Genomic DNA, 25885 nt, shown 5'->3' on the forward strand with positions numbered 1-25885 from the left:
ATACTGTAATTAGATCACCTGGCGCATAATGCACAACAGTGAGTGACTCACAAGGCTCCGGTCTCTCGTAGTTGCATGCTTGTAAAAAAACGTCATGTGACACGTGACTGGGGGCTACAGTAAGCTTCATGATAATGTGACAGGTGAAATGAAGAACGCATTGTTCTTTATCTCCTAACGTATTGCACAAGTTGACTGCAAGTATTGACTTAAAAAGTTGCTACAAATATTCAAATAATGTAAAATAATTAAAATAAATTGTTTCAACGGTATTGGCRGTTTTGAAAAACCATCCCGTGGCTTTTTCCAAATACCCTGGTATACGGTATATACGGTAAGCCGCCCAAGCCTAGAAAAAAGTTAACTTTCAAGAAGAAAGTAACTTAGATGCCATGCGTGGGAGGTTGTTTTACATATTTATTCAGTGTTTATCCGGTGTTCAGAAATGTATTCTGAATACTCTCTCTCTCTCTCTGTAGGGCTCTCTTTATTTCTATCTCTCTAGATGAGAGGGGTGCCTGCAATATGGCTGAACATTCCCCTCTAAGATTGTCTTAAAAATATCTAAACAAGGAAGTAAAAAGTGGAGGTGGTACTCTTCTTTCACAACACCGGGGTAAAGACTAAAACAAGTGCTGCTGTTGCTTCTTTTTGCCATGAAATCTCTCAGAGATCTGTCGGCTGCTTCTTGCACAAAGGCTACATACACACACATACACACGCGCACACACAAAATCTCTCTCTACTCTCATATCAGGTTTAATTTTCCGAGATTAAAGTCTACTTGCCGCATTCCCCATCACACACAYATACACACACACTCCTGGGAGGTGAATACTGGGCTAAGCTCTTTGTTGTGTCCTAAAGCATATTGATTGGCTGCTGGCTTTGAATCACTCGAACAGTGACACATGACACAAAAGCTGATGGAACGGTGTGTGAGAGCTGGAGAAGACGAACAGGGTCACTGCTGACCAGTTCTTCGCCTCACAACACACACCACGATCTACATTCGCACACACACACGCACACCAACACACACACACACACACACCACACACACACACACACACACCACACACACACACACACACACACACACACACACACCACACACACACAACACACACACACCACACACACACACACACAACACACACCCACACACACACACACACACACACACACCAGAGAAAATAGATGAACTATCTGAAAGAAACCCATCCCAATCCCATCATATTTAGATAGAGGAGACAGCCAGACATGGGATTACCTGTGCTGATTGCTGGGTGGAAACATGCAGGGCGGAGAAGGGAATTGGATCTGACTGTAGGTTACAGAGATCCTGTGGATCCATAGTCTCCGGCTCTCTGCCCTCTGTGTGTGTACTGTATAATTTCTAGCTGACATATTGGACAGGTCGTCTCTCTTGCAAAGGAGTGTGTGTGTGTACTGTACATGCATACAAAGTTCATGAGTGTGTGTCTGTCTCTGTTGTGTGTGTGCCTATGCGTCAGAGTTTCCATAACTGGCTTTTGCCGCTCCCCCCCAAATAAGAGGAAAATCAGAAAAATAAAATTGCCGCCGACCAATTATGAAATAAAAAAATTAAATAAATGGATTGTTGCCTAATAATTGATTGAAATACTAGTCGATCAGTGGCGGTCAGTGTAGTTTAAGATGAGGGAGGACCATTTTTTATTTCATGAGCATGGCCTTATTTCTATTATAGCATACTGGATGACTGTCTTTAATATTCCATTCACCCAGTTCATTGTAATAGTGATAGGTTTAGGTTACATGATACTCAAATTTTACCTATACCTATCACGAGGTTGCGACAACCTAGCATATGAATGATAGTTTACAATGTAGGTGCACACAGGTCGAGAAACACATTTGAGGTGACAGATGGTGACACATGGACAGACAGTGACATTCTATACTGTCTTGCACATTTCTGCCTGCATCTAGCTGATACAGGGTGTAATCATTAGTCCAACAGATGCAAACGAGAGTTTTTATTGAACAAATTCAGGTATGTTTATCCCCGTTTTCTTCTGTTTGCTTCCGTTTAAAACCTGTTTGGGATAGGGGGCAGCATTTTCACGTTCGGATGAAAAGCGTGCCCAGAGTAAACTTCCTGCTACTCAGGCCCAGAAGCTGATATATGCATAATATTGGTAGATTTGGATAGAAAACACTCTGAAGTTTCTAAAACTATTTGAATGATGTCTGTGAGTATAACATAACTCATATGGCGGGCGAAAACCTGAGAAATCCAACCAGGAAGTGGGAAATCTGAGGTTTGTAGTTTTTCAATTCATTGCCTTTCTAATATACAGTGTAAATGGGGTCATATTGCACTTCCTAAGGCTTCCACTAGATGTCAACAGTCTTTAGAACCTTGTTTCAGGCTTCTACTGTGAAGGGGCAGAGAATAAGAGCTGTTTGACTAAGGTGTCTGGCAGAAGGCCATGAGCTGGTCATGCGCGTGGCCGTGAGAGCGACCTGCGTTCGATTGCATTTCTAAAGACAAAGGAATTGTCCGGTTGAAACATTATTGAAGGTTTATGTTAAAAACATCCTAAAGATTGATTCTATACATCGTTTGACATGTTTCTACGAACTGTAATATAACTTTTTGGACTTTTCGTCTGAACTTTCGCCTGGATTTGCCTGCGCCTCGTGAGTTTGGATTTGTGAACTAAACGCGCTAACAAAAAGGAGGTATTTGGACATAAATTATGGACTTTATCGAACAAAGCAAACATTTATTGTGGAACTGGGATTCCTGGAAGTGCATTCTGATGAAAATCATCAAAGGTAAGTGAATATTTATAATGCTATTTCTGACTTCTGTTGACTCCACAACATGGCGGGTATCTGTATGGCTTGTTTATGTTGTCTGAGCGCCGTACTCAGATTATTGCATGGTGTGATTTTTTCGCAAAGCTTTTTTGAAATCTGACGCAGCGGTTGCATTAAGGAGAAGTATATATTTAATTCTGTGCGTAACACTTGTATCTTTTATCAAAGATAAAAGATACACTTGTATCTTTTATGATGAGTATTTCTGTAAATTGATGTGGCTCTCTGCAAATTCGCCTGATGTTTTCGAGGCACAAAATTACTGAACATAACGCGCCAATGTAAACTGAGGTTTTGAATATAAATATGAACTTTATCGAACAAAACATACATGTATTGTGTAACATGAAGTCCTATGAGTGCCATCTGATGAAGATCATCAAAGGTTAGTGATTCATTTTATYTCTATTTCTGCTTTTTGTGACTCCTCTCTTTGGCTGTAAAATGGCTGTATGTTTTTTGTGACTAGGCTCTGACCTAACATAATCATATGGTGTGCTTTCRCTGTAAAGCCTTTTTGAAATCAGACACAATGGGTAGATTAACAAGAAGTTAAGCTTTAATTTGGTGTATTGCACTTGTGAATGTATGAAAGTTAAATATTTCTCAAAAACATTTTAGAATTTCGCGCTCTGCCTTTTCAGCGGATGTTGTCAAGGGGTTCTGCTAGCGGAACACCTAGCCTTAAGAAGTTTTAAGAAATGTTTTTCAACAGAATCAGTGGAATGAATACACCCCTGATCACGCRTAAACACAGTTCACTTTCATAGCAGCCACATTATATTCCTTCTCGCATCTATGCACCCTCCTCTCACCTTTTCCCTTCACTTGTGGACTTCAATGCAAAACACATCAGCATTATATGACCAGGGAAAAAAACAACCAAATGCCAAACCTCTACACACAGCCTACATCATTGTCACCATATTAGCTAAAGTAACGTCATAGTCAGCATAGCTAATAGAACTAACACGTTAGTAAAATCATGCGGTAACGTTACAGTGTACAGTCAGTAAGCACTTACACCGGCAGGCCCCGCTGGCAATAAATTAGTCAAACCAAAATCTTACCTTGACTTGGAAGAGTTCCAGTGTTGTGTTGGATAGTGATAGCCAGCTAGCTAACATAGCATCCCTCTGTTTGAGCAGGGTGTTTCAGTAGGCTAAACTTGTTAGCTACATTTTCTAGCTAAGTAAGTGAAACTGAAAGTGAAAAGAAATGACGGAATCTCTCTATTTCTCTCTTGCTTCTCCTTCATTTTGGAAGACATTAATTTGTTCAAAACGGTTGAACTATTGTCTTTCTCTCTTTTTGAGTCAACTACTCACCACATTTCATGCACTGCAGTGCTAGCTAGCTGTAGCTTATGCTTTCAGTACTTGATTCATTTTCTGATCCTTTGATTGGGTGGACAACATGTCAGTTCATGCTGCAAGAGCTCTGATAGGTTGGAGGACGTCCTCCAGAAGTTGTCATAATTACTGTCTAAGTCTATGGAAGGGGTGAGAACCATGAGCCTCCTCAGTTTTGTTTTGTAAGTCAATGTACCCAGAGGAGGACGGAAGCTAGCTGTCCTCCAGCTACACCATGGTGCTACCCTACAGAGTGCTGTTGATGCTACTGTATACCTTCTTTGCAAAAGAGTGTGTTTTAACAACGTGATTATATTTAGTATACTGTAGTTTTATCTAAAAAGGATAACTTTTTAAATGTTWAAAAATATATATTTTTATGAAATTCATTGAGGAGGATGAAGCATGCCCATCTGAGGAGCCTACACTGCAGTCGATGTAGCGAGAGCTGCTGCTTCAACTCATAAAACAGCTGTATGTTGCTGCTGGAGTGAAACATGCTTTTATAAGCCCAATGCGCAACAATTCTAAATGCAATCGCGTTTTAAAAACAAGGGCCAGGGTTAAAAATATCTACTATTTATTCATCAACTAGTAATTCAAGCGCGTTTCCCATTCACCATTTAAGTGCATAGGCAACTAGGCAGGCTTCAGCGCATCACATACAACTTTGCAATGCTGGAGGCAGTATTCATTTTGAAAACATGTACTTAATTGTTTGAAACCTGAACGTTTTTCTACATTATGAGGCATGGCTTACGTTGCTTCAAAGTAGCCTAGCCAAAATCCAAAGACTTCCATATGCCATGGAAACCTAGCCTATTTTTCTCATGTTCAACTGGTTTTTAAATCAACTTTCTTTCATTGTCCAGTAGACAAAGGCACAATCCTAGTCATATTTGCAACCCATGGTAGTTGTTGCATCTTTAGATCTCACCTCTTTCTACATTTCTATATGGATATTCTCATCTCTGTCTCATTAATTGATCTAATATTTGATTAACATTTTAAGCGTGAGCAGGTGCGTAACTTTAGAAACAGGTCAATTTGACCCTCCCGATAATATACCATTTAAAATTATTTCCCCACCTTAGCTACAGGCTTTCTGTGATTCAACACCACACAGTAYTACTCAATTCCTCATGATATGATTGGATCCACCCGCTGCCAATTATGCTTGGTTAGGTCCGGTCCTCAGAGGCGGTGGTTTGTGAAGGGAAAAATGTTGCGCACGGCTTGTAAGGAGAGGGATCAATAGCTCATCTTTCTCCCTCTCTCCTCTCTCTTCTTAAACAAAACCCTTCATTTTGTGAGCTAACTTGTAACAAATAAAGAAGCACAGTCACATTTAACATGGTACATTTATAAACACGAATAAGAACTATTTAGAAAATTATATTTTTGAAATGGAGAAGGGATGGGTGCCAAAAACAAGTGATAATTGGGAATGGTTTTATTGGRCTCGATTTCGTGAGTTCAAAGACTTTGGCAGTATTATAAACTTTGAAACAGCTGGTTTCTAGTAGACTACATAGTAAGAGMAGGACTGTTTCTCTGAACCTCAGGCAGTGGGCTCAAGCAAGCCTGTTTCTCTCCCCAGTCAGAGGCAGCCTGCCTGTCTCACAGACAACCTATCCAACCTATCCTCCCTATACATGTTCAAGCACCCTAATAATGAAATCGACAAAAGATATTAGCCCCACCTAGTATTTATTGATACAGATGTGACATTGCACAGCAGTAAGCTGGTTTATTTCTCATGTATAATTGATTTCTTCTTCATTTCAATATGGAAGGGACACCAGGTACTGGTGTTAGTAAGTACTTTCTTGATTAGTAAAAGCTATTCTTATACCACATTTCTGTGTAACATAGTAGCAGTTAATTAAATTGGGGGAGGTCAAGGAGCATGGGGGGGGGGGGTGCATAGGATGAAAAGTGGTCAAGTTTCTTAGCACTGATCTAGCTGTTGATTAGCACAAATACAGATGGGTATGCTTCAGCCTATGTTATATTTATATCCACTATGCTACATCAGTTGGGATACGGGTGAAAGGCCTAATGCTTATTGCTAAATAATAAAACCAGCCTGATAACATGGACCAATATGTTGTTAGGCTCATTTTTGGAGGGGGAACATTTTATTTTAATGGTGTCACCATTTTATTTTCATAAAGTTTAGAGTAGAAAAGTCACCAGGGCTGCGTTCAGTCCAAAAAATAAATGTAATGCTATGTTCAATTAAACAGAAACGGTGCTGTTCTGAACAACCAGTTGAAAAAAGGGGAGGGGTTGGGTTGTGCATTCAAAATGCACCTCTGCCCTTCAAATATGTCACTCATTGCTTCAAGCTAGAGGTCTTCACGGGTCCAAACTGTTGGATGCATTCCAAAATTGTTCCGTGGCTTGCCCACCTGACCCGATATGCATACAATTTTAAAAAACGGAGACCCATTCCAAATGGCGCTGAGGACAGTCAGACCCGTTCCAAAAAGGCAGTCGAAAAACAGACCTGTGCCGGTTCGTATCCAAGAGACCCGTTCAGATCCAAGAGTAGAAAGAGAGGTATTACTGCACTGTCGGAGCTAGAAACATGAACATTTTCCTGCAGCTGCGATTACATCTGCAAAATATGTGTACGCGACCAATAACATTTTATTTTATTTTGGATTTGAGAGAGACAAGCAATATTCACCATATTATTCACAGCTACAGTACATGTCCTTAAAAACGTCCTATTGTTTTGTTTTTTACTCTCCTAAAAACAATAATTTTCCACCTCACTTTTCAGCTGTTGAAGATTTGAGAGCAAATTCATCAGGGCATTTCATGCATATATGCCTATAGGCCTAGGTGTCCACTGTAAAAAATATATATATATAAAGGAAGAGAAGCTTAGGCCTAGCCCTGGAGAGACTGAGAGAAAGATAGAGATATTCTGGCACCATGTTTCAACACAGACATAAATGTCTTTGTCCTTTTCAGATAGTCTACTACTGCTAGACAGATATATGCGTACAGAATGTGCATTCGTAAATTTTCGAACCAAATATTTGTTTTATAAAGATAAGCATTATATTGTGAGATTAAAGTAGTAACTCTGGTAGGTGTAACGGATGTGAAATGTATGGGCGAGGGGACGGACGTAAAGTTATACTGTTACATAGGCGTAAAACATTCTTCCTCACCTCAACTGTCGTTTGACTGAAATTAAGTCCAGTCATTGTTTATAGGGAAAATACAAAAAGGTAATTATATTGCGGCATTAAATTACATTTTGCATCTCGCCCTTTGTTTTTTCCTTTTCATGGTTTAAATGCAAGTAGCCTATACAGACCGGTAAGTATATTATATTGCGGCAAACACAACATTAAGTTGGAACATAATTTGTCCAAATTAAATGGCTCAACAGAACGAAACAAAACACGTGTTGCATATATTTTTTTAAATCGTTTAAACCTTCACATGAGTTTTGAACAGGCTTGACCTATATTGCAGCAATTAACAACAAGGCGAATGTCTCCCGTATGCCTACCAAACAAATGGCAGCAATAGGATAATGATATTTATTTTAAACAGGCCTACTTTTAACCTACTGTATCTTAAGGAGCACAAAATAAAAAAAGACCGTCCAAACTTAATTTAGCAAAAGAAAATATCTCAACAAAAATKAAACACAACACTTTTTTCACTGATTTAGATTCTTAAATAGGCCTACCATAATAATAATGATATACAATAATAATAATGATGAAACAAATGATAATACATACACAAATAAATMAATTCAGGTTTGAAAATTGCATCAAACCTGAATAGCGAGTTGCACACACATAGTCCATTTGGCCACGCTAACGTTCTTCTCATCTGTGTCCACGACAATATTACAACTTGTCACAATGAAGGACATCCCCTTGCCGGCTTCTTTTCACTAGTCTGTACTCTTTCTTGTCTAACTTTTGATTTACTTCAATGAAAAAGGCCCCCATCTTTGCAATCAACAGTAGCCTAGGCCAGGCTCCTCTCACTCGCTCTCTCTCCTCAGCAGCGGGTGCACTTGAGGTGCTAGCTCCCATTGCTAATATGTCCTTGTTAGCTCTTTGCTAGTTAGCCTTGCCACTCGCCTATCTATACACTGAGTGTACAAAACATTAGGAACACCTTCAATTTGTAGGGGCATGGACTCTACAAGGTGTCGGAAGTGTTCCACAAGGATGCTGGCCAATGTTGACTCCAATGTTTCCCACAGTTGTGTCAAATTGGCTGGATGTCCTTTGTGTGATGGACCATTCTTGATACACATGGGAAACTGTTGAGCGTGAGAAACCCAGCATCGTTGCAGTTTTTGACACACTCAAACCGGTGCGCCTGGCATCTACTACCATACCCCATTCAAATGCACTTAAATATTTGGTCTTGCCCATTCACCCTCTGAATGGCACACATACACAATCCATGTCTCGGTTGTCTTAAGGCTTAAACATCCTTATTTAACCTGTCTCCTCCTCTTCATCTACACGGATTGAAGCAGATTTAACAATTGACAACAATAAGGGATCATAGCTTTCACCTGGATTCACCTGGTCAGTCTATGTCGTGGAAAGAGCAGGTGTCAATGTTTTGTACACTCAGAGTATATCCCTGACTATTATTTATATATCTTTCATATAATATTTGCCATTGTATTTGTGTATAATGTACATTCCAGATTATGATGCATATTCTTCTGCCATTACGTCTACGCATATTTCCTTATTGCTCCATTACTGTGTTGCTGATGACTCTTCGTACGTGACTTATCGTCTAATTATTTATTCTCTTGTAGAAACCACGTACACATTGTACTACAGTTGTCTTCATTACTCTTCTGGTTATTGGATTAAAGTGTTCACAGTGAATGAACCGCTTGCAGCACCTTTCTAACAGAAGACACAGGGGCTAGGGTCACACTAATGGCGCATAATGCACATAGTATCCTACAATGTGTGTATGACTCTGTGTGAGTCACAGGAGGTTGGTGACAGCTTAACTGGGGAGAACGGGCGCGTGGTAATAACTGGAGCGGAATCAGTGGAATGGTATCAAATACATCAAACACATGGTTTCCAGGTGTTTGGCGCCGTTCCATTCGCTCCGGMCATTTTTATGAGCCGTTCTCCCCGCAGCAGTCTCCGGTGGTGTGAGTGTACTGTACTTACGATGTTCATGAGTGTGAGCAGGTACTTCTGGACGTTTTCCTTGCCGTGGAACTGCACCACAGAGTCGTCCACCCCCAGTAGGACCTCAATGTTGTAGGCTCTTTCTGGACTCTGTCTCCTCTGTCTCTGGGCTCGGGTCTGGTTGATTCTCTGCTCCACACCACGATACAGGGACTCCAGGTCCATCATACTAGGCAGATCAGCACCTAGAGACAACACAAACACAGACAGGGTTAATGTCTAAAACACACACACATACACGTGCACACACACACTGAGACACAGGCAGAAAGCACAAATATGTAGGTATAACTGTTGGTGAATATGTACATATATCTCTAACAGATTTGACTAATCAACCCAATATTGTAATTCACATCCCTGATTGTGTGGTGGCTAAACACTCAATAGACTTCAAATCAAATCAAGTTATATTGGTCACATACACATAAATGTGTTCCTAGCTCCAACAGTGCAGTAGTATCTAACAGTTCACAACAATACACACTAATCTAAAAGTAAAAGAATGGAATTAAGAAACACATAAATATTAGATTGAGCAATGTCGGAGTGGCATTGACTAAAATACAGTGGAATAGAATACAGTATATACATATGAGATGAGTAAAGCAGAATGTAAACATTATTTAAACATTAATGTGACTAGTGTTCCATTATTAAAGTGGCCAGTGATTCCAAGTCTATGTATATAGGGCAGCASCCTCTAAGGTGCAGGGTTACGTAATCGGGTGGAAGTCGGCTAGTGATGGCTATTTAACAGTCTGATGGCCTTGAGAYAGAMGCTGTTTTTYAGTCTCTCGGYCCCAGCTTTGATGCACCTGTACTGATCTCGCCTTCTGGATGATAGCGGGGTGAACAGGCCGTGGCTCAGGTGGTTGATGTCGTTGATGATCTTTTTGGCCTTCCTGTGACATTGGGAGCTGTGGGTGTCCTGGAGGACAAGTAGTTTGCTCCCGATGATGCGTTGGGCAGACCACACCACCCTCTGGAGAGCCCTGCGGTTGCGGGCGGTGCAGTTGCCATACCAGGCGGTGATAAAGCCCGACAGGATGCTCTCAATTGTGCATCTGTAAAAGTTTGGGGTTTTAAGGGCCACGCCAAATTTCTTCAGTCTCCTGTGGTTGAAGAGGCGCTGCTGCGCCTTCTTCACCACACTGTCTGTGTGAGCGGACCATTTTAAATCGTCAGTGATGTGTACGCCGAGGAACTTGAAGCTTAGAACTTCTTAGATACACACACACATACACATACAAGTAGCTCTTCACGTTGGGTCTAAACACTCTTAGCACTCCTAGGTAAGTCTATGTGCAATTGAGGCTACACACACACACACACACACACACACACACACACACATGCTCATACACACACACACACACACACACACACACACACACACACACACACACACACACACACACACACACACACACACACACACACACACACACACACACACACACACACACACACACACACACACACACACACACACACACACACACACACACACACACACACACACACACACACACACATACAAGTAGCTGTGTGTATCGGGCTGAGATACTGTAGCTGGAGTGGTGTGATGGGATTCAGGAGAGGATAAATGATGCTGTCTCCAAAGCCAAGGCTGGCTCCCCTCATCCCACCTCTTGACACAAACAGAAACACTGTGGCCTCCATGGAACATTATCCGCTTGTTGGGAAGACTGGGAACACCACGTCAATCTGGAGCCACATGTCTCTCTACGGAATCTACAAGCAATGTCCTGTCAGGCTCTGCACGGGGCCACTCTTAGCTGAGGAGTGTGTGTGTGTTTGTGTGTGTGTTAGAGCTTGTATGTGCGTGGCCTTAGCCTGCAGTTGCCAGGCAGCGCAAACAGGCTGAGGGACGTGGTCTCACAGAGAGAGATGCTTCACTGTGGGGAGCAGTTGCGTGGTCACTGTGGGAAAGCGTGGGAAACTCAAGTATAGTACACTACACTGCACATTTAACATGACAATACTTAAGAGTACAGACATATTCCTCAAGACACTCAAGCACCATTTATTTATTTAGCAGACCCAGAACGCTAGGCCAAATACAGTGAGACTTTGATCCCCATTTAGGTGGTGCTTAGTCCACTGGTGGTGCTTATTCAATTATATTGGTAGCATCTCAATTGGACAGGTATAACTAAGCTATACCAAAAGTATGTGGACACCTGCTCGTCAAACATCTCATTYCAAAATCATGGGCATTAATATGCAGTTGGTCCCCCCCTTTGCTGCTATAACAGCCTCCACTCTTCTGGGAAGGATTTCCACTGGATCTGGGAATTTGCTTCCATTCAGCCACAAGAGCATTAGTGAGGTCGGGCACTGCTGTTGGGCGATTAGACTTGGCTCGCAGTAGGCGTTCCAATTCATCTCAAAGGTGTTCGATGAGGTTTAGGTCAGGGTCCTATGCAGGCCAGTCAAGCTCTTCCACGCCAATCTCAACAAACCAACTATTGCCACACAGTTCGAAGTACAGAATCGTCTAGAATGTCATTGTATGCTGTAGCGTTAAGATTTCCCTTCACTGGAACTAAGGGGCCTAGTCCGAACCATGAAAAACAGCCCCAGACCATTATTCCTCCTTCACCAAACTGTGAGCTTGTGTGGCCTACCACTCCGTTGTTGCTCCTAGACGTTTCCAATTCACAATAACAGCACTTCAAGCTGACCGTGGCAGCTCTAGCAGGGCAGACATTTGACGAACTGACTTGTTGGAAAGGTGGCATCCTATGACGGTGCCACGTTGAAAGTCACTGAGCTCTTCAGTAAGGCCATTCTACTGCCAATGTTTGTCTATGGAGATTACATGGGTGTGTGCTAAATGTTATACACCTGTCAGCAACGGGATTGGCTGAAATAGCAGAATACACTAATTTTAAGGSGTGTCCCCATTCTTTTGTATATACRGTGTCTTTTTTTACTCATATAATGATAAGGAAAGAACTTGATACAAAGGACAGTGATATTAGGAAGAAGAGACACTAAGCTAACACATATGGAGAGATGCATTAGGGGCCATATTGTTTTTTTTAACACACACTATGTTGAACTGTTGGATCCACACTAGTTTAACACATACGATCAGTGTGTTGCGCATTAAAGTGTTGTAGAGAAACACAGAGATAGAGAGAGAGAGAAGCAAGCAGAGAGAGAGAGAGAGAGAGAGGAGAGAGGACGAGAGAGAGAGAGAAAGAGAGAGAGAGAGAGAGAGAGAGAGAGAGATGAGAGAAGAGAGAGATGAAAAAAAGGAAGAGAGAAGAGAGATAGGAGACGCTAGGGGCTGCTGGGTAGATCTGCCACCTAGTCTCCCGTCTCTCAATTAGCAAGGGGAAGTGATAGAGATAGAAAGAGAGAGAGAGAACAAGAGAAAGAGAGAGGGAGAGAAAGAGAGAGAGAGAGCTAGAGAGATATATGGAGGGAAAGAGAGAGAGTGCAAGAGAGCAACGGGGCTGCTGGGTAGATCTGCCACCTAGTCTCCCGTCTGTCAATTAGCAAGGGGCATCCTTTCCTTCCCGCTCCTCTTATGCAATGTTACCTAGGCAACCGGCTCATGGGTAAAACAACGCGCCGCATGGCTAATATTGTCTGCGGAGTCTGAGGAATAGGATTCAGTAGCAGCTACACATGAGTGACAGAACATGGTGAGAATGTCAGCTTCCTATCTCTAACTAAAGTAGAAGTGTAGGGAAAAACTGCAGGGGAAAAAATGATAATTAAATGTGATATTTTTTCTTAAACACCCATGGGTGTAAAATAATTTTTCCAGCAGGTGCCATTGTCTACGCTATCATGTGTCTGTGACCACACGCTGTTGACAATTTCTTACCATCGTTAACGGAATTAGCTCAAATTAAGGCCCCTGTCCTTTTTCTAAAATAAAAAAATAAAACATTACGAGCATGATGTCATAACCACAGCATCTGCTTTTAAAGACAGGTTTATTTCAGATATTTTTTTACTTCTGATTACGTAACACAATTGACGGAAAGCAGCTTTTGAAGTCTTTCGTCTTTTTTTACGTGAATGCCATTCCTTTGGAAAACATGTCCTAAGACTGCAAATTAGTGTGGAAATTATGTCGAGTTTCAATAAAGAAGAAATTGGGGTAAGGTAATAACAACGAAAACATCCCTTGTTAACTCTTGCCCTCTAATGTCGACTTCATTTTCTTCCCCGAAGCCCACAGGTCTATTACAAACAACTCAATCTGTCATTCCTGGGCCTTGAGTAAACTAAGCCTGCCTACTTCCTTAACTTGAATAGCTTTTGAGCAGGTGTCCTAAGAGAAAAAGAAAGAGAGAGAGAGAGAGAAAGAGATGTGAAGTCATGATTTATCTCTATAAGACAGAGCTAGAGAGAGAGAGAGAGCGCGAGAGAGAGAGAGAGAAAGAGAAAGCGACGAGGAGAAAACCAGAAAGACCTTGAGTGTCACAGTTCTGCTTCAGTCTTCTTCCCTATATTTATAGTGAGTGTCACAGTCTTGTGGAGAGGCATCAGTGTCTCCCTCCAGAGACTGCCACCAGGTACACAGAAATAAACAACATCTACTCTTCTCACCTACAGTTCTGTAATCAGTCTATGTGTTTCACTGTGTCTGGCTCGTCTTGACAATGCTAACAAAATAATTCTGCTTATTTAAAAAAAATTGTTGTTATTGTCACCTACAACACTTTCTCCGCATGACATAAAAGACTGATACATTGTCCATCTTGTCTTTCTCCTTTTCTTCCCTAATCCTGTTTTCCCTCTTCTCCTCCCTCTCCTCTCCATCTCTCCTAAATCAGATGCAGTGCAGTCAGAATATATTTAAATTGCATGGGTACAGTGACACAAGGTGGGCCATTTACATAAAAAAAAAAATGTTGTCATTTAGCAAACGCTCTTATCCAGAGCATCGTACTGTAGTGAGTGCATACATTTTTGTATTTTTTCGTACGGGGCCCCCGTGGGAATTAAACCCACAACCCTGGCATTGCAAGCGCCCTGCTCTACCAAATGAGCCACACGGGACCAAAATAAAATAAATAAAATATTACCCTTTTACCTACCCCCCTCTACCAAAACATCCCCCTGCCTCCCCCTCCCTTTTACCAGTGAGACATAAACATATTATTTCACCCTTCTCCCCCTAAAAAAGACGCCCACTGCCTCCCTTCCGGTCTCTCCCCTCTCTTCCCCCCTATAGGACTTTCTCATTCAGGTGAGGAGAAGGCGCGCCCTTATTAGGAGACAAAGGCACTCTGTCTTTCAACCTTTGCAAATGTCAAGGATGTCTGGAGTGCCTGGAGAAGAAGAGAGAGAGAGAGGAGAGAGAGAGAGGAGAGAGAGAGAGAGGAGAGAGAGGGGGGAGGGGGAGAGAGCCAACAAGCAGCGAGAGAGCAGAGAGGAGAGACGGAGAGAGAGAGAGAGAGAGAGAGAGAGAGAGAGAGAGAACCCTTTTTGGTTCCAGGTAGAACCCTTTTGGGTTCCATGTAGAACCCTGTCCAGAGGGTTCTACCTGGAACCGTTAAGGGTTCTCCTATGGGGACGGCCAAAGAACCCTTTTGGAAACCTTTTTTCTAAGAGTGTATAGAGGAGGAGATTAATGGTGATTATTCAGGTCAAAGCAGTCCTAATATTGAGATGTCTTTGCTAAAGCAGACCGTGTGGCAGGACATAGTGTGGAAGGTTTCTTTGTACTCTGAAGAGCTGCTGAAAATGTTCAGGTGGCAATGACCTTAGACACATACTCTTTCCGTTGCTTCTCTCTTGCAAGTGTGTGTGTGCATGTGTGAGTTTGTGCTGGGGGGTACAACTCAGGCCGATGTGTGTGTGTGCACATTGCTATGAGTTCGGGAAGTCCAGATGCCCCTGTGTGTGTGCATGCATTGCTGTGAGCATGTGTGTGTATGTGTGTGTGTGGGGGGGTGTATGTGTGTGTGTGTGTGTCTCTCTCTTGGTGTGTCTCCACTAGTGTGCATGTGTGCGTATGCGAACAGTAGAGACCTTGATGTCAGACATGTCGAGGTTACTCCAGTGCAAGGTCTCATACCTAGCCAAGTGACTCAAGATTCACTTCGAAATTGGACATCCCTCCATGTCCCGAGGACATCGGGAGGTGCCTTCAAAACCCACTACTAGGGGCAACGGTGAGCGCTATTACAAGTAGGCTTGGGCTTTGTTAGGGCGTTGTGGACTGAGATGGTGTTTTAACCCTATCTCAAACCTCTTAACTTAACCAGTCAGAATGAGAGACAGCAGCAGTGCAACCCGAGTTGCAGCTGCAGCAGGAGGAGCTACCCAAAACATGTTTAAAGTTGACGTTTGGAACAACTTAGGCATTTAAGGGTTGGAGAAACATGGAAAAACGTCTGAAGTCAAATTGGTTAAACCGTGAGATCTTGTTGTTCATATCCAGCTCACTGACTCAACAAACAACACACACACACAGGCACACAGGTACACACACCTATCCTATCCCTCCCTCCCTCCCCCACTCAAACCACCCACCCACCCCACACACACACACCCCACACACACACACAAGACTACTTTGCTTACAAATGCACACCTTGGCCACATAGCTCAAAGCATGGACACTTTGGCTCCTTGGCGACAGGTTTATAGGTCGTCAAGGTGATGAGTGGCGCGGATCGTTAAAGCGGTCGCTAGCATCTGGACATGTAGCAACGCATTGTGAGGTCGCAAAAAATGTCAGTCGCACCTCCACCGAGCGAGCACTCATTAAAAGTAAAGACAAGGAACAGAACGCAGAATAAGACGAAGAGGCTCCGATGACACACATATTGAACTCTGATTCACCTTATTTTATTGGTTTCATTATTTAGTCAGTTAATCAGCAATCACATTTTTACAGATTGCAATTCCCAAAGCACGACCCGCAATGTAAATGATTAAAATACGTGAATTAAAACTTGCTTTAATCAATAACTGTTTTTAAAAAGTATTTTCTTAATGATTCATTTCAATATTCCACCACTAATTTATGTGAATGGGTCCCCATGGTTAAACAGATCAGTAACTTCCAGGACTTGGCTGGTATTGTTCATTCGATTGGGTGGATTTAGGGRACAGGTACATGATTTAGTGACTTTAGTCCATCACACCTTTGCTGTAAAATACAACACAAACAATGTGTTCCATTAGTTTTGCCACACTGTGTGCACTGTGCATCATTAACATGTGTTCATCTGACCTTAGTGAGCTTTCTCCGAAGATGAGACCGGTACCAGTCAGATAGAGAGCAAGGAGACCTAGAGGCCTGTATGGCCACATCATTATGTAACTGTCTGGATCTAGTTCAGGCCCTGTCTGTGTGATGGGGAGGATTCTGCAGCCAGGTCCACTGCGAAATTCGACATCCGTCCATGTAAGCAGGATGTCGGACAACTAGGGGCAACGGTGAGTGCTATTACCATCAAGTAGGATTGKGATTTTCTAGGGCGTTGTGCACGGGGATGGCGGATGGGCGTATGCCGCAAGCTCCAGCTCAGAGGCTCGGGTATTCAATCCCAGTGCTAGGAACTAGTTTTGTATTTGTTTGTTTTAACCCTATCCCAAACCTTAACCCTTAACTTAACCATTCAGAATAACATTTTAACCTTGGAGTGGTTTTTGTTTTAACACTACCCCAAACCTTAGCACTTAACTTAACCATTCGGAATGAATGCCTAAACTTAACCTTTGAACTGTTACGTTTATGGACAAACGTCGGATTCTGCAGAGAGACGGTGAGAGCTTGTTGCATTCTGTGCTATAGCTTTCTGCTTTCAGAGTCCTGCTACATTGCCATGTCTCACACCTGTGTGTATGTGTGTGTGTGTGTGTGTGTGTTGTCGTGTGGTGTGTGGTGTGTGTTGTGTGCTGTGTGTGTGTGTGTGTGTGTGTGTGTGGTGTGTGTGTGTGTGTGTGTGTGTGTGTGTGTGTGTGCATGTGATGTGTGTGTGCTTGTGGTGATGTAGTGTGTGTGCGTGTGTGTGTTACTGTGCTAAGGCTGACGATAATATGATCCAATCACTGCAATAATGCAATTTAGCCTGATTTGTTTAGCTAACTCTCTCTACGGCAATTAAACGGAATATGAGTGTGTAATAGACAGACCTAGAGGATAAGTTGAAGAGACAGGACTACTCACACGCAGCACAATAATGCCACAATCTTCCCTGTTGAGCGCTACATTAACCATCAAGACTATCATTGTCTATTATAAGGAGACACAATATACAGAGAAATCCAAGAGTTCTCCAACCACACTGCCTTAGCATCCTATACAGTAAAGCCAGGGCTATTTAGTTCTACCAAGTTAACAAACATACGTACGCACACACACACACACGCACACATGTGCACACATAAACATGTTTGCACACACACACACACACACATGTGCACACACAGGGTGGCAGGTAGCCGAGTGGTTAGAGCGTTGCCAGTAATTGAAAGGTTGCTGGTTCGAATACCTGAGCTGTCAAGGTGAAAAATCTGTCAATGTGTCCTTGAGCAAGGCACTTAACCCTAACTTGCTCTGGGGACGTCTTGCTACAACGTGCACACACACACACGCCTTGCTGACATCAAGCTTTTCTGACTCTCATCGAGCTTGATTTAGGGTTAGGTCTCCACGAAGGAAAGATTTCTAAAGGAGTGTCTCTTTCTCTTATGAAATAAAAGGCTGGAGAAACATTTCCTCCAGGCAGGCAGGGAGGGAGGGAAGGCAGTGAGGGAAGACACTACTTCCTGCTGCTCGCCCCCACACTAGAGATGGGAGAATAATCCCACCACTGTCCACAGCCAGACGGATCCATCTCTCACAGGTCACCATCAAATTCTTCGCCCACGGATCCACCATGCGTGTGTATGTGTTCCCGTCACTGAAAGGGAGCAGTACAGTTTCTGCTACACAGGCAGGTGAATAGGGAGGAGAGGTACGTGTGAGTGTGTGCGTCTGTTTAAGCGCATGTGTATTCAAAACGATTTTTGTCTGGACAGCATCTGGCACCTAGCTGCACCCCTCCTCAACCCTAGAGACACCTGCCCTCACCCTTTTTGACCTGCAGGTCACACGTCGTCAGACACACATGCACACGCAAACAAACACGCACACACAACACACTTGGCTGGGGGCCCTGCACTGTCCTGACAGACTGGTGTTAAGGAGGGGCCGCCTGGGAGCTGGGAGCCAGAGCTGACGTATATGGACAGCCAGCATCTGATCCTGTGTCACCACCAGAGACAGAGAGGAAGAGGGGGGGGGGGAGAAAGACACCGCAGAGACACAGAGATAGAAACATGTTTCCCATGCCAATAAAGCCCACTGAATTGAGAGAGAGAGACACAGAAAAAGAGAGGAGAGGAGAGAATAGTGAGAGAGAGAGAGAGAGAGAGAGAGAGAGAGAGAGATGATCGAGAGAGAGAGAGAGAAGAGAGAGAGAAGAGAGAGAGAAGAGAGAGAGAGAGGAGAGGAAGAGCGACACACGCACGCTCCTCACAGACGCCCCAACGCGGCCACACACACAGACACAAACAGGCATGCACACACACAGACACAAGCACGCACATACGAATGCACAGGCTCATGCACTCGCACACATGCACACACACACACACGTACACACACACACAGACAGTGAGAATCATTGCATAATCAATCAACAAGTCTGAAATGTCCACCTTCAGCAACAACTGACGTTCACAACAATTCACAGCAAACACTAACATCCGATGGACACTCGTCAACAACACAACGCACACACACATATACACACAGAGCGAGAATTGTTACTTAACCAATGAACAAGTCTGAAACGTACAAACTCAACGTACGGCCAGACCAGAAAAATGTCTCAACATCACAGAGAAAACAGATGACTCTTCTCTCTTCTATTCTCTCTTCCTCTCCTCCTCTCCTCCTCTCTTCATTTCCTCACTTCATTACGTGTTCCTTCAGAAGCTTCATGGGGGGAGAGATATGAAGAATGATAGAGAGCGACAGAGAGAGAGAGAGAGAGAGAGAGAGAGAGAAAGAAAGAGAGGATCCCATCCAGAGGTGTGATACAATATGTATGCAAATGGTCTCTCCTCTCTCTCCAGCCCTCCCATACAGAGAGAGAGACACACGCTGTTTTGCCATAGGGATGGAGAATAGGCTTTTCTACTTATGATTTATGAAAGCCCATAAGCCATGATACACTCATGATCTAGTCTAACCCAGCTACCCAACGGACACATTACAGTAGTTTAATGGAGATTGTATTTTAATCAAGATGAATGTTTGTTTTCCAAAACAATTATGAKGAATCTGCTGAAGAATACTCATTAGAATTGGATTATAACAGTTGGAATAAAATAAAAGTGTTTGGGCTTTTGTTATTGGCATTATTTCACCGCAAAGATAATTATCACTCCAAGTAGAACAACCTATTGTTTTAAACATCAAGTTTTAGAGGCAGCCAAAGCAGAATTAATAAAGTGCTATCTGTGTGGCCAATTGGCAGTGTTTCATAACTGAGTCCTTCATAGCAATTATCAATTAAAAACAATGAAATACATTATTCATCATTCTCAATCATACCGCCCTGTACAAGGAACAGTGCCAGAGTCAAACTAATAGATCTGTAATCAAAACCCATAATGAACCATCTCTCTTCTCCTCTCCGGTGTGTGTGTGTGTGTGTGTGTGTGTGTGTGTGTGTGTGTGTGTGTGTGTGTGTACTGTAAAAAAAAACTACCGCAAATGTAGTTGTTTCAGCTAATTATTATTAAGTAACTGGTTCCACAGCCTTTTTTTTTGTTTACACAACTTTTCCCTCCAAGTGTTAYCTGAACAAAAAAAAWRTTGGCMCAAACTTGAGAAAACATTGGCAAAACCTCTGTMGATTTAAAATKATGTGTTTTCTCAACTTGTCTCATATGTTCATTAAACTATAAATTATTATTTAGGCATATTAACTAAAAAAGAATGTGCTTTTAACATAACATTTTTTCAGCTTACATTTTTGACACATGTTTATTTATACAGTAAATGTTATTGAACATGTCCTCACCTTGGATTTTAACACACAACTTCCTGGTTCACGGCATTCTGATCTATCGTTCTATGCCACCACGTCTGTGTCAATTATCATTTAATCTCACTATTTTCTCTCATCCCTGATAAGATTTTATTATTTAAGTCATTTTAGTTTTTTCTGTATTGTTGTCTAATGTTGGTGGTCTATAWTTTTAYCTGTTTTAATGTTACTCAATCACWATGATAAATMAARWAWYWTTTCTTGAGTGTACTTTTAACAGAGCTGAGATTTTCTTTAAGTGCAAAGTGTAGCAACACAGGTGAAATCAGTTATTGACAGACATGGCTGAGTAGCAAAAATATTGGAATGCTGTGAACCAAGAGGTTGTGAATTGAAATCCCAGGTGAAGACATGTTGAATATGAATTACTGTATAAATGAACATGCACAACGTATGTCAACGTGTGTCAAATATGTAAGTTGAAAACATTGTACGTTTAAAGCKCTGTTTCATTAAACCAAAATATAAAGCTCAAATAAAAGATCACAGGAATGTTAAATATGCACAAAAAGCTNTTGAAAACATTGTACGTTTAAAGCGCTGTTTCATTAAACCAAAATATAAAGCTCAAATAAAAGATCACAGGAATGTTAAATATGCACAAAAAGCTTATATTTCTCAAATGTTGTGCACAAATTTGTTTACATCCCTGTTATTGAGCATTTCTCCTTTGCCAAGACTTGACAGGTGTGGCATATCAAGAAAAGCTGATTAAACAGAATGCTCATTACACAGGTGCACCTTGTGCTGGGGACAATAAAAGGCCACTCTAAAATGTGCAGTTTTGTCCCACAACACAATGCCACAGATGTCTCAAGTTTTGAGGTAGCGTGCAACTGGCATGCTGACTGCAGGAATGTCCACCATAGCTGTTTGCCAGATAATTGAATGTTCATTTTTTTACCATAAGCCACCTCCAATGTTGTTTAGAGAATTTGGTAGTACGTTCAACTGGCCTCACAACCACAGACCTCGTGTATGGCGTCGTGTGGGCGAGCGGTTTCCTCATGTCAATGTTGTTAACAGAGTGCCCCATGGTGGCTGTGGGGTTATGGTTTGGGCAGGCATAAGCTACGGACAACAAACACAATTGTATTTTATCGATGGCAATTTGAATGCACACAGATTCCATGAAGAGATCCTGAGGCTCAAAGTCGTTCCATTACTCCACCGCCATCACCTCATGTTTCAACATGATAATGCACAGCCCCATGTCGAAAGGATCTGTACACAATTCCTGGAGGCTGAAAATGTCCCAGTTCTTCCATGGCCTGCACGCACACCAGACATGTCGCCCATTGATCATGTTTGGGATGCTCTGGATCGGCGTGTACGACAGCGTGTTCCAGTTCCTGCTAATATCCAGCAACTTCGCACAGCCATTTAAGAGGAGTGGGACATTCCACAGCCCACAATCCACAGCCTGATCAAATCTATGCGAAGGAGATGTGTCGTGCTACATGAAGCAAATTGTGGTACTTTTTTTGTTTTGTTGGGTATCTGTGACGAACAGACGCATACACTACATGATGCTTACACTACATGATCTCATTCCAAAATCATGGGCATTAATATGGAGTTGGTCCCCCCTTTGCTGCTACAACAGCCTCCACTCTTCTGGGAAGGGTTTCCACTAGATGTTGGAACATTGCTGCGGGGACTTGCTTCCATTCCCCAACAAGAGGATTAGTGAGGTCGGGCACTGATGTTAGGCGATTAGGTCTGGCTCGCAGTCAGCATTCCAATTCAACCCAAAGGTGTTCGATGGGGTTGAGATCAGGGCTGTGTGCAGGCCAGTCAAGTTCTTCCACACTGATCTCGACAAACCATTTCTGTATGGACCTCGCTTTGTGCACGGGGGCATTGTCATGCTGAAAAAGGAAAGGGCCTTCCTCAAACTGTTGCCACAAAGTTGGAAGCACAGATTAGTCTAGAATGGCATTTAATTTTGTAGCGTTAAGATTTCCCTTCACTGGAACTAAGGGGCCTAGCCCTGAACCATGGAAAATAGCCCCAGACCATTATTCCTCCTCCACCAAACTTTACAGTTGGCACTATGCATTAGGACAGGTAACATTCTCCTGGCCTCTGCCAAACCCAGATTCATCTGGCGGACTGCCAGATGGTGAAGCACGATTCATCACTCCAGAAAACACATTTCCACTGCTCCAGAGTCCAATGGCGGTGAGCTTTACACCACTCCAGCCGACGCTTGGCATTGCGCATGGTGATCTTAGGAGTGTGTGCAGGTGGTTGGCCATGGAAACCTATTTCATGAAGCTCCCGACGAACAGTTCTTGTGCTGACGTTGCTTCCAGAGGCAGTTTGGAACTCGTAGTGAGTGTTGCAACTGAGGACGGATGATTTGTACGTGCTACGCACTTCAGCACCCGACGGTCCCATTCTGTGAGCTTGTGTGGCCTACCACTTTGCGGCTGAGGCGTTGTTGCTCTTAGACATTTCCACTTTACAATAACAGCACTTACAATTGACCAGGGCAGCTCTAGCAGGGTAGACATTTGACGATTTGACTTGTTGGAAAGGTGGCATCCTTTACATTTGAATTGACATATTTCTTTATATGAACTGTAACTCAGTAAAATCATTGAAACTGTTGCATGGTGCATTTACATTTTGGTTCAGTACAGTTCCACAGCCTTTTTTTTCGTCAAGATGCCCAAATAAAAAACATNTAAAATCATTGAAACTGTTGCATGGTGCATTTACATTTTGGTTCAGTACAGTTCCACAGCCTTTTTTTTCGKCAAGATGCCCAAATAAAAAACATTTGTCGAATGAACATATGAGACAATTTAAGTTGACTGGATTTTTGCCTATTTTTTCTCAAGACTGAGCTATGTTTGGGACAAATAAAAATGTTCATTCAACCGAAAATTTGAGTAAACGAAAGAAAAGGCAGTGGTACCAGTTACTTAATAATATTTAGTTAAAACAACTCACCGTGTGTGCACGCCTGCTAACGTGCATGTGCGGGTGGTTGGTTTACAGTACATAGCTGCCTTTCGTCTCCCTTCTATGAGTTTAGAACCTCTACTTCTGCCTCCAACCTATTCACTCCAAACCCCAACCCTCCCCTCCCCATCCACTGATACATCACACACCTTCCCTTCTTTGAGCCCACCCCTCTCTTTATTCACGTTTTGTTTAGTCTGATCTTTTCTTTTGACTCCTGTCTTGTTGTTTTTCTTTGTCATTTCTATAATTGTAAAGTGACTTTGGGTCCTTGAAAAGTGATATATAAGTCCCATGTATAATTATGATTATTATTCCTCCTATAATCTATTCCTGGCTCGCCCGACATTCTGACCCTCTTCCCTGAAAGAGAGAGAGAGCAGAGCTGGGGATTCCGTTGGGAACGCTGATGGTTCCAGGTTCCATTGGGGAGCAGCATGGTTAATCAATGAGCCGTCTTCCGTTCCAGGGTAATAGTATGTAACCGTATACTCCAGCAGGGAGCAGAGCACAGCTAATATCTCTTCCCCTGCCTCTCTGTCCTCATGAACCACACCACTGTAATATCATCAACAGGCCAGATGTTCACAGAACACTAGAATACTCTACTGTAGAAGACAGCACCTGAAGACTGGATTCACACAAAGCAATAATGTTCATTCCAAAGCATCACGCGGCAATGTTAACTCTAGAAATGTCATTATTCATACAACACGCCGTATAAAAACCACAGTAGACATACAACGTTAATAATTAACTAACTGTATGGAAATTAAACGATCAAATCCTTAATGCCGTGAAATTAACACATAAAAACAATTGGCAGTATCAGCAGTTGTTGGGAATGCATGGTAACTGTAGACAAACTGTGTATTGGATTCAGAGGAGGAGAGAGCACGGGAGGAGATTGAGGGGAAGAGAGGGGAGGAGAAGAGAGGATGGGAAAAAGAGGGAAATTGGGGCTTTGCCAAGGCCAAATTCAATAAAATACTTATTAAAGGGAAATATTCCCCACCTTTTCCAATTTGGCTCTGACACTAAACACTGTTTCATTCTCCTTGGTCCACCGCACACCTAATACCCACTAATCCTCATTCACAGAGTGAGGGAGGGAGGGAGGGAGAGAGAGAGGAGGAGGGGGAGAGGAAGAGAGGGAAGGAGGGAGAGAGGGAAGACAAGAGAGAGAGGGAGGGAGGTAGAATGAGGGATGGAGGGAGAGAGGGAGACGGCAAAATAGAGAACTACATCAATCCCACATGTGAGAAGTCAAAGGTCGGGTCAGACCATGATGCAGATTTTAATGAGAACATTGAGATTTACTGTAAATCATTATGAGCTTCCAGTTAAGAGGGGAGGGTCCTCAGTTCCTCCTCAACCTCCCACCCCACAAACTCCATCCCGAATACACACAGGGATGCACCACTGTGTGTGTAGTTAGTGTAGTTCAGCCACTGTGGAGGAGAATACATGGACCAAGAGTTGGCAATCCCCTGCAGAGTTCATTAGAAAAGTTCACATCGTCAAATGTTAGCATGCCTGTTAAGCGCACACACACACACCACCACCACACACACGACACCCCACACAACACACACACCACACACAACACACACACACAACACACACACACACACACACACACCACATCAACAACAACACACACACACACAACAACACACCACCACCAAATCACACCACCACACAAAACACACCGGAGTTCCATGCACATTCTGTCGCATCTGGTTGATCTAATGGAAGAATAGTCTTTCCTATCCAATCTCTCCATCCTCCACAGAGCTGTAACGATAGAGCCCAGGGAGAGAGGAACTGTAACAGAAGAGGGGACTCTGCGTCCTCTCTCTCTCTCTCTCTCTCTCTCTCTCTCTCTCTCTTCTCTCTCTCCTCTCTCTTCTCTCTCCTCTCTCTCTCTCTCTCTCTCTCTTCTCTTCTCTCCTCTCTTCTCTCTCTCTCTCTCTTCTCCTCTCTCTCTCTCTCTCTTTTCTTCTCTCTGTCTCTTCCTCTCCTCCCTTCTCTCTGTCTTCTTCTGCTCTCTCTCTGTCTCTCTCTCTCTCTGTCTTCTCTCTCTTCTCTCTCTTCTCTCTCTCTCTTCTCTCTTCTTCTGTCTCCTCTCTCTATCTCTCTTCTTTCTCTCTCTCCCCTCATCTCTCTCTCTCCTCTCTCTCTCTCTCTCTCTCCTCTCCCTCTCCTATTGTAATGGAGTAGGTCTCACTACAGTGGGCCTGTGGAAATTGCCTCTCGTTCCCACTACTGTTCACGCCGCACGCACGCACGCACGCACGCACACACACACACACCACACAACAACACACACACACCACACACACCAATAAATCCAGTT

The 25885-nt window shown here is 42.9% G+C and overlaps 1 protein-coding gene across 1 annotated transcript in view; it reads right to left on the reverse strand.

The window, feature by feature from the left end:
• LOC111964771 (A disintegrin and metalloproteinase with thrombospondin motifs 2-like) overlaps nucleotides 1-25885 on the reverse strand; it is a 222883-nt gene that overhangs the window by 42894 nt on the left and 154104 nt on the right. The window contains 1 exon segment of the mRNA XM_023988582.2: nucleotides 9422-9627. Within this exon segment, the coding sequence (XP_023844350.1) occupies nucleotides 9422-9627 (206 nt within the window).

Source organism: Salvelinus sp. IW2-2015, linkage group LG6.1, assembly GCF_002910315.2.
Source record: "Salvelinus sp. IW2-2015 linkage group LG6.1, ASM291031v2, whole genome shotgun sequence".
Classification (NCBI taxonomy): Eukaryota; Metazoa; Chordata; class Actinopteri; order Salmoniformes; family Salmonidae; genus Salvelinus; species Salvelinus sp. IW2-2015.